This window comes from Pristiophorus japonicus, chromosome 8 (genome assembly GCF_044704955.1).
Source record: "Pristiophorus japonicus isolate sPriJap1 chromosome 8, sPriJap1.hap1, whole genome shotgun sequence".
In the NCBI taxonomy this organism is placed as follows: Eukaryota; Metazoa; Chordata; class Chondrichthyes; family Pristiophoridae; genus Pristiophorus; species Pristiophorus japonicus.
The window spans coordinates 136,154,519-136,170,275 of NC_091984.1; the positions used below are offsets into that span (position 1 = coordinate 136,154,519).

General features: G+C 48.0%; 1 protein-coding gene across 1 annotated transcript in view; it reads right to left on the bottom strand.

Annotated features, from left to right (window-relative positions):
• Window positions 1–3,360: 3,360 nt before the first annotated feature.
• LOC139268760 (neurogenic locus notch homolog protein 2-like) overlaps window positions 3,361–15,757 on the bottom strand; it is a 209,585-nt gene continuing 197,188 nt past the window's right edge. Inside the window, exons 33-34 of the mRNA XM_070887431.1 lie at window positions 14,407–14,504; window positions 3,361–9,146 (exon numbers count right to left, since the gene is read on the bottom strand). Of these exons, the coding sequence (XP_070743532.1) occupies window positions 7,740–9,146; window positions 14,407–14,504 (1,505 nt within the window). The 3' untranslated portion in view covers window positions 3,361–7,739. The remainder of the gene's footprint in view (window positions 9,147–14,406; window positions 14,505–15,757) is intronic.

Below are 15,757 nucleotides of genomic sequence, written 5' to 3' on the forward strand. Positions count from 1 at the left end.
GGCAGACAAAAGGCAGGTAACTATAGGCCGGTTAGTTTAACATCTGTAGTGGGGAAAATGCTTGAAACTATCATTAAGGAAAAAATAGCGCGACATCTAGATAGGAATAGTGCAATCAAGCAGATGCAGCATGGATTCATGAAGGGGAAATCATGTTTAACTAATTTACTGGAATTCTTTGAGGATATAACGAGCATGGTGGATAGAGGTGTACCGATGGATGTGGTGTATTTAGATTTCCAAAAGGCATTCGATAAGGTGCCACACAAAAGGTTACTGCAGAAGATAAAGGTTCGCGGAGTCAGAGGAAATGTATTAGCATGGATAGAGAATTGGCTGGCGAACAGAAAGCAGAGAGTCAGGATAAATGGGTCCTTTTCGGGTTGGAAATCGGTGGTTAGTGGTGTGCCACAGGGATCGGTGCTGGGACCACAACTGTTTACAATATACAGAGATGACCTGGAAGAGGGGACAGAGTGTAGTGTAACAAAATTTGCAGATGACACAAAGATTAGTGGGAAAGCGGGTTGTGTAGAGGACACAGAAAGGCTGCAAAGAGATTTAGATAGGTTAAGCGAATGGGCTAAGGTTTGGCAGATGGAATACAATGTCAGAAAGTGTGAGGTCATCCACCTTGGGAAAAAAAAACAGTAAAAGGGAATATTATTTGAATGGGGAGAAATTACAACATGCTGCGGTGCAGAGGGACCTGGGGGTCCTTGTGCATGAATCCCAAAAAGTTAGTTTGCAGGTAATCAGGAAGGCGAATGGAATGTTGGCCTTCATTGCGAGAGGGATGGAGTACAAAAGCAGGGAGGTCCTGCTGCAACTGTACAGGGTATTGGTGAGGCCGCACCTGGAGCACTGCGTGCAGTTTTGGTCACCTTACTTAAGGAAGGATATACTAGCTTTGGAGGGAGTACAGAGACGATTCACGAGGCTGATTCCAGGGATGAGGGGGTTACCTTATGATGATAGATTGAGTGGACTGGGTCTTTACTCGTTGGGAGTTCAGAAGGATGAGGGGTGATCTTATAGAAACATTTAAAATAATGAAAGGGATAGACAAGATAGAGGCAGAGAGGTTGTTTCCACTGGTCGGGGAGACTAGAACTAGGGGGCACAGCCTCAAAATACGGGGGAGCCAATTTAAAACCGAGTTGAGAAGGAATTTCTTCTCCCAGAGGGTTGTGAATCTGTGGAATTCTCTGCCCAAGGAAGCAGATGAGGCTAGCTCATGGAATGTATTCAAGTCACAGATTGATAGATTTTTAACCAATAAGGGAATTAAGGGTTATGGGGAGCGGGTGGGTAAGTGGAGCTGAGTCCACGGCCAGATCAGCCATGATCTTGTTAAACGGCGGAGCAGGCTCGAAGGGCTAGATGGCCTACTCCTGTTCCTAATTCTTATGTTCTTATGAGGAGAAACTTCTTCACCCAGAGTGGTGAACCTGTGGAATTCTCTACCACAGAAAGTTGTTGAGGCCAATTCACTAAATATATTCAAAAAGTAGTTAGCTGTAGTCCTTACTACTAGGGGGATCAAGGGGTATGGCGAGAAAGCAGGAATGGGGTACTGAAGTTGCATGTTCAGCCATGAACTCATTGAATGGTGGTGCAGGTTCGAAGGGCCGAATGGCCTACTCCTGCACCTATTTTCTATGTTTCTATGATGAGGCAGGTGATTGAGAGCCTGGTGGATGAACTGGTAATGTGTCGTGTGATTGTTAAACCTTTACTAATAAACCAACTAGTTCTTAATAGCAATGTGTTGCTATGAATTCTTAAGCAAAAAACCCATGAAGCAAATACATTACAAAACTCTCCAATCTGTTCAACTAGAATAATGAAGCAATAGAGGCACGATCCAGCCAATCAATTATTATACAGATCTCTATCGGGTCACCTCTAAGTCTGCACTGCTCTAAAGTAAATAGACCAAGGTCCTTGAGCCCAGGTAGCTGAGGTTCTTTAAGCTAGGAATCATTCTTGTAGTTTTCCTCTGGACTTTTGCCAAGACCACTATATCACCCCCCATGTGGATAGGCGGGTGGGGTGGGGACATGACAAAAACTGGGCACTGTACCCCAGGTGTGGTCTGCCCAGCGACCTAGATAGCAACAAAATGGTATCCTTTGATTTATACTGAATAGTTCTATTCAACAAAATGATACTGGGGCTTAGAAGGCTTCATTATGAAGCCAGGTTGCATAAACTTGGCTTGTTATTCCCTGGCGTATCTATAGAAGATTGAGGGGTGATGTTAAAAGGATTCGATAGGGTAATTATTTCCTCTGGTGGGAAAATCAAGAACAAGGCGGCACAATCTTAACATTAGAGCTCGGCCATTCAGGAGCAGAATTAGGAAGCACATTTTCACACAAAGTGTAGTAGAAACTTGGAACTCCATTCCCCAAAAGACTTTGGATTCTGGGGGTCAAGGGTGCTTTCAAGACCGAGATCGATAGATTTTTGTTAGGCAAGGGTAGCGAGGGATAACATAAACAGGAGCAGAAGTCGGCCATAAGGCCCCTCGAGCCTGCTCTGCCATTTAATACAATCTTGACTGATCTGATCTCCACTTCCCTGCCCTCTTCCCATAACCCTTTATCAGTTAAGAAATTGTCTATCTCTGTCTTAAATTTATTCAATGTCCCAGCTTCCACAGCTCTCTGAGGCAGTGAATTCCAGAGATTTACAACCCTCTGAGAAAATAAATTTCTCATCTCAGTTTTAAATGGGCGGCACCTTATTCTAAGATCATGCCCTCTAGTTCTAGTCTCCCCCATCAGTGGAAACATCCTCTCTGCATCCACCTTATCCAGCCCCCTCATAATCTTATACGTTTTGATAAGATCACCTCTCAATCTTCTGAATTCCAATGAGTAATGGCCCAACCTACTCAACCTTTCCTCAGAGGTCAACCCCCTAATCTCTGGAATCAATCTAGTGAACCTTCTCTGAACTGCCTCAAAAGCAAGTACATCCTTTCGTAAATATGGAAACCAAAACTGATAGGGAGCAGAAGAAGGAAAATAAAGCTGAGGTGCAGATCAGTCATAATCTAATTGAATGGCAGCGCAGGCTCGAGGGGCTGCCTGATCAATAGAGCTTCTCTTCAGCATTATGTCCTGAGAGAGACAGTGTACCCACGGGTTGTTCCTCCTTCCACACACACACACATTTTGTATGTTACTATATTTTTGTTGCAGATGTTAAACAATCGGAGATAGCTGAATTTCCCACCCATAAAGACAACAGACCAATATCCATTTGAAACATATTATGTTACATTTCATACTTCATGTATAAATCACAATCTTCAAAAATACTTTTCTGCAGAAATCCATTTGAAACGACTTTTCTCATGAAAAGCTTTTAAGTGTAAAAATTAAAAAATAGTATTCCATCTACTGGTTCAATGCATTCAATAGTTCATCTAATATGAATAAGCGATTTTTTTAGTACACATACATTTAAAAGACAGCAAAAAGGTACATGTTTGTCGAAGATACAATTTGTCATACAAAGTTAGTTTATTTACATCAATTCGTCGGCTCCGTGAGGCACGGACCATTGGTTCTGTAGTTTCACTGTAGTTGAGTTTGTGTGTTATACACACAAGTTATTGTTACGTGATTGTCTGTCTGTATGAAATACATCCTCCTTCAACACCCGGACATCTCCATTTCTAGCTTGTTGAGAGAAAAGAGGCAAAGAGTGAATTAAAGGAAGTTCAGAGGTTTTTTTTTGGTGTATTTTGTACTCATCAAGGATGGATGGAACATGTGGGCACCAGTGTGAACCAACGCACCGCAGGGTTGTACACAAAGTGGATCAGTGCATCGCCCTGTGACTGCGGACACACATTGAAGTAGATAAGAGTAAAGGGAGTGGTCAAGAGAAATATTATTTCTAATATATGCGTTCTGTATTTACCTCCACGTTGAGTCTTCACAGTTTTGTGGTCTAATCTTGAGAGAATGTACGACTGTAAAGTCAAAACAACATTGATCCTTTGATCACGTCCAATTGACATTCCTATTTTCCAAGGAACGAAGGGTTTAAAATGGGTGGATCTTTGATAGTTTCTCAATGGGTTTCTGAAGGTTGGTTCAGATCGAAGAGCTTAGAGTGTTCGACTGATGGATTTAAAGTGCAGCATTCTAAAGAGGGAAAAAACATCTGTGCCAGAATAGTATCAGAGGGATGGACAATGAAACTGGTCCTTAAATGGATATTTATTAGAAATTACTTGGGCTGTATCATATTTAAAAAAAACGTGTACAATAGTATCCACCATCCAACAGACTGAGACTGTGGCTTTCAAACATAAATTCTATTGAGAAAGTTTCTGCAAACAGGGTGCATGGCTAGATCTGGGTTTTGTTATGTTTACAAGGATTGAAAGTGAAAGGTGCAGATTTCAGATCTTACGGTTCACTTATGGAAAATGGCATGAGGGCCAAAAAAAATGAAAAAGGCCAATCTGTAACACAGAATAACATTCATTTTACGCTGCCCTAACATGGGCCATTGACCTAACAGGAGCAACCTGTATTCAACTGGTGTCATGTTTTTGATTTCTGACACCATCAGCCCCCCCCCCCGCGGGGTAGCCAATTTAGTTCCATGAGCAGGTGTTGAGATTATGCATCGGCCATTTGGCTCACTCAAACTTTACAAGTTCTGGCTGAGTTGGCTCCAAAACAGTCAATGCACCAGTATTTGTGCATTAATGGAGGGGGTGGTGGAAAAGAGGGAGGACGAGAGGGAACTTAAATTAACGAGAATTCATAATTCAGCCCAATAAGATAAAAATGGAGATGTCCATCAGTGCTACAAAACCACTCATATTCTAACTCCTGCACAATTCTATTAAAATCTGTTTATAAAGCTTAAGAATAAGCAAAAATTTCACAGGTGCCTTCGAGACCATAATATCTGTAGATGTCAACTTACAAACTGAAACAGGGCTATATTGAACGGAATTGAAAAATTACCTTCCTTTTCATATTATTCAAGATTCCTTCATGAGTTGTTTTGAGCAGGTTTGTTTGGGAGATAAGTCCCAATTGTTTAAGTCCTACCTTTAGCATTCAGTTATTTACGGGGTATGTCCTTTGACTTAGCTGTGACATCACAAGTAATTCAAGAACAAGTGGCTAAAACACACCCCTGTCTGAAATACCCTGCTTCGTTTCAAAGTACCTTTAGATGTTTGATTTTTGACTACATTTCAATGCTTTCTTCCACAAACATTTCACAGAAAGTACAGACCATAACTTTTTTTCTCTCTCAAAAATTCACAATGATATACATTATGTGGGAAGAGAAAGTGAAAAAATGTTAAACTCCAGGCTGTGGCTGGAACTTAAAATCTTAACAAAAAAAAAGCACAGATTCTAAATATCTTCTGCGGTGATAGAACAAGCCTACAAAACAGATTTCTACTCCAAATCTCTCGAACACTAGCAAAACAATCTAAGTACCTGTAAATTTTACAGATTGAAGATTTTTCTATGTGTTTCATAAGTACAGTGAAATGTTACAACCCCAAGATTTCCTTCTCAAAATGGGATTTTCTTTTCAATTTAACACTGTGTTTCTTCATCTTAGTATAAAGTACAACTTTTTGAGAAAAGAAAAATAGAATTATTACAAACGGAAAAATAATTAATTCAGAACCAGAAATTGGCAAAAATGTAAGTTCAAAAAGTAGAGCTTCCAGTGGGAGTGAAGGAGGGTGAAGGATGTGCAAGTTGAATCAATTCCACCCAAGACCTCACTCGAGAGAGCGGTTCCGTGGGAAGAGATGGTAGGGGGAAAAAGATATTTAGGTTTCTAACCTTATGGGGATTGTGGCATTGCCCCCAAACCCTTGACCCTGCCAACCATCCGAACGTTAGACGCGTTTGTTGAACCAAGTGGCAAAAGCAACATTTCCTGCGGCGACTGCCAAGAGTGCCCTATGCTGACCAGAATTTGATGTGATGCGACGTCAGCTGTTGGGGGGAAGATACCCCAACCTACCCCTCAACCAGCCTTTTAAATTTCAGCACAGAGAAGATCTTTTCTGCAGGGTGAGAAACCAAACTGAGGAAATTGTCCCGATATAGGTCTGGGGCAGTAATTACTTTCAGAGTGCAGACGGTGTGGATTGCCCAACACATCTATTCTACTTGTAGCAGTGAATGAGCGTCGCCGTTAAACTCCTTCATTTATCACTTCACTCAAGCTTCCATCCCGGTGATTGCGTATGAATAATTATGAGAAAGATGCATTACACCAAAGAGGACTGAAGAATGATCCCTGGAACGTTTTAAGAGAGAGATATATATATTTAAAGAATATACAAAATAAGAACCCAAGCTGGATCATATTCACATTAAAAGGAAACAATTGCCCCAAACTATCCAGTCTTCATCGGGTTCTCATTGAATTGTGGAAGACCGACTGGTCTAGATCTGGTGCTGAGACTCCCACTAAGTGCCAAGTTTCATCAGAGTTTCGCAGGTGACGGGTTGAGAGCAGTGATGTTCAGAAATAGAACAATCCTCTCCCGCACCCGCACCCCACCCCCCCGACACATGCCGAAGTGCGTTTGTCAAAGATCTGCCCAATGTGGCTTGCTTTCACTGAGAGCAACAATCATTGCAAGGCCTGCTCATCAATTGCTGCACAGTCAGAGGCGGTCAGCTGATGAGGGATTTGTGGGCATCGATGCTAAAACCTATTTACTAAGAAAGTGTTGCCGCTGCTGAAAGCAAGCAGTCACTGGAGGAGAAAATCGAGTTGTGAATCCACTTCTTCTTCAAATAAGGCAGAAGCCAAGAATCTTTTGCTGAATCTCATTAAGGCGAGTCACAGGGAATGTTACATACTTCAGGAGACTCAAGCGACGAAGGAATGATTAAAAATTGATGCCTTACACATCTAAAAATTAATTAATATAAAAACAGAATGACAATGCTCACTATTCCACCTGCTATATCACTCCGACACTGAGCTGCTGGGCAAGGAAGGCATTCGGTATAAAATTACATGAAGGCATTATGTTAAGAATGTTAGTACCATGGAAACAGTATAAAGAGGTCAGCTTGTGAAAGCAGGACTTAAGTTGGAAGTCTGAACCACTGAACGTCAGCATCTTCCCTCTTTACCCGCCCCTCCCCGTCGCCCCCAATAACAAAACCAATGCTGGCAAGGTTGCATTTTCCTTCGATAATAAGTTTGATCTCTATGAGCCACAGTAGCAGGACCCGATCACAGTTCGCTCCATGACCCCGATCGTAACTTCAGCTATCCGGTGTGTCCTCTGCCGGAATAGTTCTTAAATTTGAGGAGTAATCCACGCAGAACGCAGGGTGGAGATACAGTACAATTTTTTTTAAAAACCTTGCTTAAGTTCACAGCGTTGTGCTGCACAAAAGGAGTTTTAAAAAAAACATATGCCACACAAACATGGAAACGGGCAGTGACATCAGTGATTAAAATAAATAAAACCTTCTTCAAAACACACTTGAAATCATGTCTTCGAGTCTATAGAGTCTGAGAGAGAGCTGATCTTGGTTAAGACTTGTTGAGTACTTCATTGTAACAGTTTTGTCGCCGTCCCCCCATCCCCCCACCAACACGTGAAGGGAAATCTCCCCGACCAGAAGTGCAAGGAATTGCTTCTTCCTTCATTTCAGGCGGTCAGACGAAGAGTCTTTTGTCCTCGGGCTTGGCACAAGTGCTCAGGCAAACACTTGCATGTTGCTCCTTTGCTGCTCTTGGATGCGTGAGACCTGCGGCCTCTGCCCGATGGAGGCCGGGCTGGGCGTGATGTCGGACCAGTCAGACGTGGAGTGCGGGGAGGAGCTGGACCACTGGTCGGGGGACTCAGGGGAAGGCGTTAGGTAGGGATGCTCGCTCTGGAGATGAATGTTGTGGTTCGGGGTGTTGTCCGTCGCCGAGACGTAGCTGTGCTGGGACGGCGGGGTGGGGTACTTGTCGAGCTGTACCGAACTCGGCAGCTTGTGGTAAGGTGGCAGGGGGCCCTGCGAGGCCTGGCCCTCTTGGGCTGCCGACAGCATGGCGTTGTTCAGTTGGCCGCTTGGCAGCCGGACGATCTCGGCCATCTGATGCATGTTGCCAACGGGCACCGGCGTCATTGAGCCGCAATACGGCTGCCCTTGTTGCTGCGCCACTTGAGAGTTGCTCTGCTGCTGCTGCATCACTGACTGCGGCACGCCACTGTTCATGGGTTGGTAGGTCAGTATCTGTGGCAACTGCTCCCTGACCATGGTCATGTGCACGGAAGGCATGTTAGCCTGCAGCACTGTGTTCTGCTGGTGGATGTTGGGGTACGAGCCGGAGACCTGGTGCAGGATGCCCAGCATGGGGTTGTACTGGGAGTTGGTGATTCCCATTCGGTTCACCCACTCGGTTTGCATGCTCACATGCCCTCCTCGCCCCAGGGGCAGCCCCAGGCTGGTGTTCTGGCCGGCCATGGAAGGGTGGGACATGGAGGGAAGGCCCTGACTTAGGACCGTGTTGGAGCCCATGCTCATACCTTTCATCTCGCTTAGGTTTGAGAAGGTCATTGCCATCTGGCTTTGCACTGGGATGGAGGGGTGGAGCGAGGTCGGCGGTGATTGGTGCAAAACCCCCGACGACGTCAGCAGAGGCGGAGATGTGGTGGACAAGTAGGTATGCGGCGACTCCAGCGATTCCACCGGTGACAGCGTCACCGAGCTCTCCACCAGGGCCCCTTTGCCGTTGCCGATGGATCTCTTCCGCCGCTTGGCTTTGGCCTCCTTGGAGTCTTTAGCGTTGCCAGGGTTGAGGCCCTTGGTGCTGGGCCGCCTCGCCTTCTTGCCCATGGGGGTCAGCTTGAGGTTGACGAAGGAGCCGCCGCCGGCCGGGCAGGTCACGGGGGACATGGTCGATCCCATCATAGGCCCGCCCGAGCCCTGGGGGCTCCGCACCAGGTTGTACTCGTCCAGCAGCTGGACGATGTCGTGGTGCATCCGCTCGTGCGCAATGTCACGGGGCAGTCGGTCCATGTGGTCGGTGATGTCGCGGTTGGAAAAGTGGTCCAGTAGGATTTTGGCGGCTTCGTAGCTGCCTTCCCGGGCAGCAAGAAACAAGGGCGTCTCCTCCTGTAAACAGAGCCAGAGATACAAATTTATACTTAGATAAAGAGCGATAGCAGGCGTGCACTACTGAAACCAGTGAAATGTAATTTTTGACACATTTATTGTGGGTGACTGAGGTAGCGTCAGCTCAGTGGCAGAGCTGGTCTCCAGTCGTCTTGGTTAACCCTTGCCACTGGACCAAGACCTAGCTCTGTCAAACCCGTGTGGCGGCTGGTGTGCAACGGCCACCACACGTTAAAAAAATCCACACACAGGCATCTTCCACCCTTTAAGATTTAGTTCGGGACCTGGAATTTTAGGTCCTTCATTGAAATACCTGTGAACTTTTTGATGTGGAAGCAAGTCATCTCAGATTCGAGGGACTGCCTATGATGATGATGAGTGGGTAGCACACTCGCCTCTGAGTCACAAGGTTGTGGGTTCAGGGACTTGAGCACATAAATCTAGGCTGACACTCCCAGTGCAGTGCTGAGGGAGCGCTGCACTATCGGAGGTGTCATCTTTCGGATGAGACGTTAAACCGAGGCCTCATCTGCACTCTCAGGTGGATGTAAAAGATCCCATGGCACTATCTCGAAGAAGAGCAGGGGAGTTATCCCCGGTGTCCCGACCAATATTTATCCCTCAACCAACATCACAAAACAGATTATCTGATCATTATCACATTGCTGTTTGTGGGAATTTGCTGTGCGCAAGTTGGCTGCTACATTTTTCACATTACAACAGTGACTACACTCCAAAAGTAATTCATTGGCTGTAAAGTGCTTTGAGATGTCCAGTGGTCGTGAAAGGCGCTATATAAATGCAAGTCTTTCTTTTCGGATTCAATCCTCCTCAGGCTTAACTAGGCAAGTCGTCAAAAAGGCGAAGAGATTCAGTAGGGGGAATATGTGGTAACTGGGTCGATATGCAACAAGTCTCGTGTGGATGAGAAGAGGGATACAGGCTGCACTCATGGCACAAATAGTTTAGCCACACCTCGTGCTATGGTCCCCAACTGTGTATGGCCACGAAGGTCTATGTGGATGTAACTGAAGAGGCAACAGTGCGCGGTATTACAACTGAGCACGTTATCCCCAGGATAGGGAAGAATAGGAGGAGGCCGTTACATAAGAGCATAACATAAGAATTAGGAGTAGGAGAGGGCCATTTGGCTCCTTGAGCCTACTTTCCATTCAATGAGATCATGGCTGATCATCTACCTCAACTCCACCTACCTGTACTATCCCCATATCCCTTGATTCCCTCAATAGGCAGAAATCTGTCTATCTCTGTCTTGAATATGCTCAACAACTGAGCCTCCACAGCCTTCTGGGGTAGAGAATTCCAGAGATTCACCACCCTTTGAGTGAAGAAATTTCTCATCTCAGTCCTAAATAGCCGACCCCTTATTGGGCCCAAGTTTCGGCCTCAGTTGCTCCTGATTTTTTGCAGCAACTGGTTTAGAATGGAGTATCTTAGAAATTAAGATTCTCGGCATTTAGTTTGCTCCAGTTCTAGTCAGTTAGAACAGTTTCACTTTGGAACAGAATTTGTTTTTCAAAAGGGGGCGTGTCCGGCCACTTACGCCTGTTTTCAAAGTTTCGGCAGTGAAAACTTACTCCAAACTAACTTAGAATGGAGTAAGTGAAGATTTTTGTACGCTCGAAAAAACCTTGTCTACACTTTAGAAAATCAGGCGTAGGTTACAAATCAGGTGTAGGGAATGGGGGGGGGGGGGTTAAAGGGAAGTTTACAAACATTAAACACTTCAGTTTTACAAATAAAGAGCCATCATCAATAATAAAAACATCAATAAATCAAACAATAAATCAATCAAAAATAATTAATAAGAAATAATTTTTTTTTTAAATCAAAAAATAAAACATTTTCTACTTACCGACTGCAGCACCGGGAGCCCTCCAACAGCGTGCTGGGATGCCCCCCCCCCCCCCACACAGTGTGTCTCTGTCAGTGTCTCTATCTCTCTGTCTGTCTGTGTGTGTGTCTCACTCTCTGTCTGTCAGTGTCTGTGTTTCTGACAGTGAGGGGAGGGGGAGGAGGGGGGTAGAGGGAGAAATGGGGGGGAGGGGGGAGGAGAAGGGGAAGGGGGGAGGAGGAGAAGGGGAAGGGGGGAGGAGGAGAAGGGGAAGGGGGGAGGAGGAGAAGGGGAAGGGGGGAGGAGGAGAAGGGGAAGGGGGGAAAAAGGAGAAGGGGGGAAAAAGGAGAAGGGGGGAAAAAGGAGAAGGGGGGAAAAAGGAGAAGGGGGGAAAAAGGAGAAGGGGGGAAAAAGGAGAAGGGGGGAAAAAGGAGAAGGGGGGAAAAAGGAGAAGGGGGGAAAAAGGAGAAGGGGGGAAAAAGGAGAAGGGGGGAAAAAGGAGAAGGGGGGAAAAAGGAGAAGGGGGGAAAAAGGAGAAGGGGGGAAAAAGGAGAAGGGGGGAAAAGGAGAAGGGGGAAAAAGGAGAAGGGGGGAAAAAGGAGAAGGGGGGAAAAAGGAGAAGGGGGAAAAAGGAGAAGGGGGGAAAAAGGAGAAGGGGGGAAAAAGGAGAAGGGGGGAAAAAGGAGAAGGGGGGAAAAGGAGAAGGGGGGAAAAGGAGAAGGGGGGAAAAGGAGAAGGGGGGAAAAGGAGAAGGGGGGAGAGAAGGGGGAAAAAGGAGAAGGGGAAAAAGGAGAAGGGGAAAAAGGAGAAGGGGAAAAAGGAGAAGGGGGGAAAAGGAGAAGGGGGGAAAAGGAGAAGGGGGAAAAAGGAGAAGGGGGGAAAGGAGAAGGGGGGGTAAGGAGAAGGGGGGGTAAGGAGAAGGGGGGGGTAAGGAGAAGGGGGGGTAAGGAGAAGGGGGGGGTAAGGAGAAGGGGGGGTAAGGAGAAGGGGGGGTAAGGAGTAGGGGGGTAAGGAGAAGTGGGGTAAGGAGAAGGGGGGGTAAGGAGAAGGGGGGGTAAGGAGAAGGGGGGGTAAGGAGAAGGGGGGGTAAGGAGAAGGGGGGAAAGGAGAAGGGGGGAAAGGAGAAGGGGGGAAAGGAGAAGGGGGGAAAGGAGAAGGGGGAAAGGGGAAGGGGGAAAGGAGAAGGGGGAAAGGAGAAGGGGGGAAAGGAGAAGGGGGGGAAAGGAGAAGGGGGGGAAAAGGAGAAGGGGGGGAAAAGGAGAAGGGGGGAAAGAAGGGGGGAAGGAGAAGGGGGGGAAAGGAGAAGGGGGGGGAAAGGAGAAGGGGCGGGGAAAGGAGAAGGGGCAAGGAGAAGGGGCGGGGAAAGGAGAAAGGGTGGGGGGGGGGGGGAGAAGGAGAAGGGGTGGGGGGAGGCTGAACGGGCCGGGCCCGGCCCAAGACTTCGGACAGGGCCTGTCCCCAGCACTAGATTTACAGATAGGTGGCATTGGGTCGGGTCGGGAGCGCGGGTCGGAGACGGTCTGGGGGGGGGGGGCGGGGGGGGGAAGGAGGGAGGTCAAGTTGGGTCGGGTCCAGTCCGGGTTGGGGGGGGTCGCACGGGTCGGGTTGGGGGGGTGGTGGGAGGGAGGTCGGTTCGGTTCGTGTCGGGGGGAGGGGGAAGAGCGCGGGTCGGGTCCAGTCTGGGGGATCCGGTCCGGTCCGGTCGGGGGGGCAGGGGGGAGCGGGAGTCGGGTTGGTGTCACGGTCCGGTCCGGGGGCGGGGGAGCAGGAGTCGAGTCGGGTCGGGAGGAAGCAGGAGCTGGTCGTGGGAGGCAGCCTTATGCACGCAGCCCCAGTGAGGCCATTCGGCCAGGGCTAGGGGCTGCGTGCTTCGGGCCCCTCCCATACAGTTTTGGGCGCCTGGAGCTACTGCACATGCGCGCCCACTGTAGCGCGCATGTGCAGAGGTCCCGGCACTGTTTTCAGCGCAGGGACCTAGCTCCGCCCCCCACAGCTCGTGCTGCGCCGCGCCGAGGGCCAGCAGAGAGCCGGAGAATCTAGAATTTATTTTGGGCGCACTTTGCGGCACGAAAAACGGGCGTCCAGGTCGGGGCTGCGCCGTTCTAGGCGCGGCCTGGAACTTGGGCCCATTCTGAGGAGAGCCCCTTGAAGCCTGTTCTGCCATTCAATTAGATCATGGCTGATCTATATCTTAACTCCATCAATCCGCCTTGGTTTCATAACCCTTACCCAACTAAAATCTGTCAATCTCAGCTCTGCAATTTTGAACTGACCCCCAACCTCAACAACCTTTTGAGAGGAGAGTTCCAGATTTCCACTACCCTTTGATATCACCCCTGAACAGGCTAGATCAATGTTCAAGGTTATGACCATGGTCTAGATTCCCCCACCACAAGAAATCGTTTCTCTCTATCCACGGCATCAATTCCTGTGACTGTCATTCGAAAGTGCGTGATAAAGCTGAGCTGTGACCTCCTGGACTTCCCTCACCCTTTCGACTCCAGAATCAAAATCCTACCAACACCCATGGAGTCATACCCCACCTTGATGGCAGGGGAGGTGGGTGGAGGTGGTGTGAAAGAGTAAAAATACATCACGTGTGTGCAGACTCATCAGAACACCAGTTGATAATCATCATCATAGACAGACCCTCAGAATTGAGGAAGACTTGCTTCCACTCTTACCATGAGTCCTTAGGTGACTGAACAGTCCAATACGAGAACCACAGTCCCTGTCACAGGTGGGACAGATAGTCGTTGAGGGAAGGGATAGGTGGGACTGGTTTGCCGCACACTCTTTCCGCTGCCTGCGTTTGATTTCTGCATGCTCGCGGCGACGAGCTCAGCGCCCTCTCGGATGCACTTCCTCCACTTAGGGCGGTCCTTGGCCAGGGACTCCCAGGTGTCAGTGGGGACACTGCACTTTATCAGGGAGGCTTTGAGGGTGTCCTTGTAACATTTCCACTGCCCATCTTTGGCTTGTTTGCCGTGAAGGAGTTCAGAGTAGAGCACTTGCTTTGGGAGTCTCGTGTCTAGCATGTGAACTATGTGGCCTGCCTAGTAGAGCTGATCAAGTGTGGTCAGTGCTTCAATGCTGGGGATGTTGGCCTGTTCAAGGATGCTAATATGTTGGTGCGCCTGTCCTCCCAGAGGATTTGTAGGATCTTGCAGAGCCAGGGAAGGCCTCAAGAGCTGGGGAAGAGCAACCTCGGGCAGGTCACCTGCTGGGCCCTGAGTCGTGTGTGATGTATGGCAAGGGCAGGTCAAGGAAAGGTGAACTGTAGTGGAAGTCAGTGAGAGTTGCTGAGAAAGAATGGTACAGCGGGAACCTGCGACACTCCCGGACCAGAATGCGCTGTCTAGAAATCAGTCTGGGAGGTGGGTTTAAACTGGAACACGACTGTACCTTGTTGTTCTGCATGTCCTTGTTGGCTCCGTTCTTCAGCAGGGCCCGGGTTGCATCCACATTGTTAACGGCCGCTGCCCAGTGAAGGGCCGATTTACCTGGGGGGGGGGGGGGGAAGAAAAGAGCATCAAGGCAGTGTGTTAGAGAGTGTTTGTTCACCCGCAGATCACAGTGTCAGATGGGAATGTAATGTGACCAAAGTAATGCGACGCTCAAACCAAGTTAAACACATGCTTAAACGCCCACTCCATGGGCAGAGGCTCTAGTGCAAGAAACATAGAAAATAGGTGCAGGAGTAGGCCATTCGGCCCTTCGAGCCTACACCACCAGATAACAGATAGATTAACCTAGATTAAGATATCTTCATGTTGAGGCCAGATTCTCTCCACCCAGCCCTTCCTCCTCTCACCATCAAATAAGGTTTCTTTCAATCCCAATTTCATCCTGCTCCAATCTTTCACTAATCTCATTTCCCATACATTTTCATGTTTCAATTACAACATTTTCAGTGACCAATACTAATCCTCTCACGTCCACATGATTTAGGTGGAAGGAAGCTTTGTAAATGTCTCTTCCCCCTCCCCCCCAGGTCACGGATACTTTTAAGGGGGAAATCGAACAGCGACACTTTGGGGGGGGGGGGGGGGGGGGGCTGAGGGAGAAAGGCGCACCTCACACGAGGTAATAGGCAAGGAGGTGTCAGATGTGGCTCAGTGGGTAACAGTCCCCTCTGAGTCAGAAGGTTGTGGGTTCAAATCCCACTCCAGAGATTTGAGCACATAGTTCAGGTTGACACTCTCAGTGCAGTGCTGAGAGAGCGCTGCACTGTCGGAGGTGCCATCTTTCAGATGAGACATTAAACCGAGGCCCCGTCTGCTCTCTAAGATGGACGTAAAATATCCCACTTTTTTTGAAAAAGAACTGGGGAGTTCTCCCCGGTACCCTGGCCAATATTTATTCCTCAACCAACATCATGAAAAAAGATGATCTCTCTGCTGTTCGTGGGATCTTGCTGTGCAGATTGGCTGCCACGTTTCATGCATTGCAACAGTGACTACATTTCAAAAAGTATTTCATTGGCTGTAAAACGCTCTGACACAACCAGAGGTCATGAAAGGCTCGATGTAAATGCAAGTTTTTTCTTTTCTATCCTCTACTCCAACCCACTCCTGGCCGGCCTCCCACATTCTACCCTATGTACATTAGAGATGATCCAAAACTCGGCAGCCCGTGTCTGAACTCGCACCAAATGCCACTCACGCATCACCCCTGTGCTCGCTGACCTACATTGGCTCCCGGTTAAGTAACGCCTCGATTTCAAAATTAGGCTCCCCCCCGCCGCCCAAGAGAT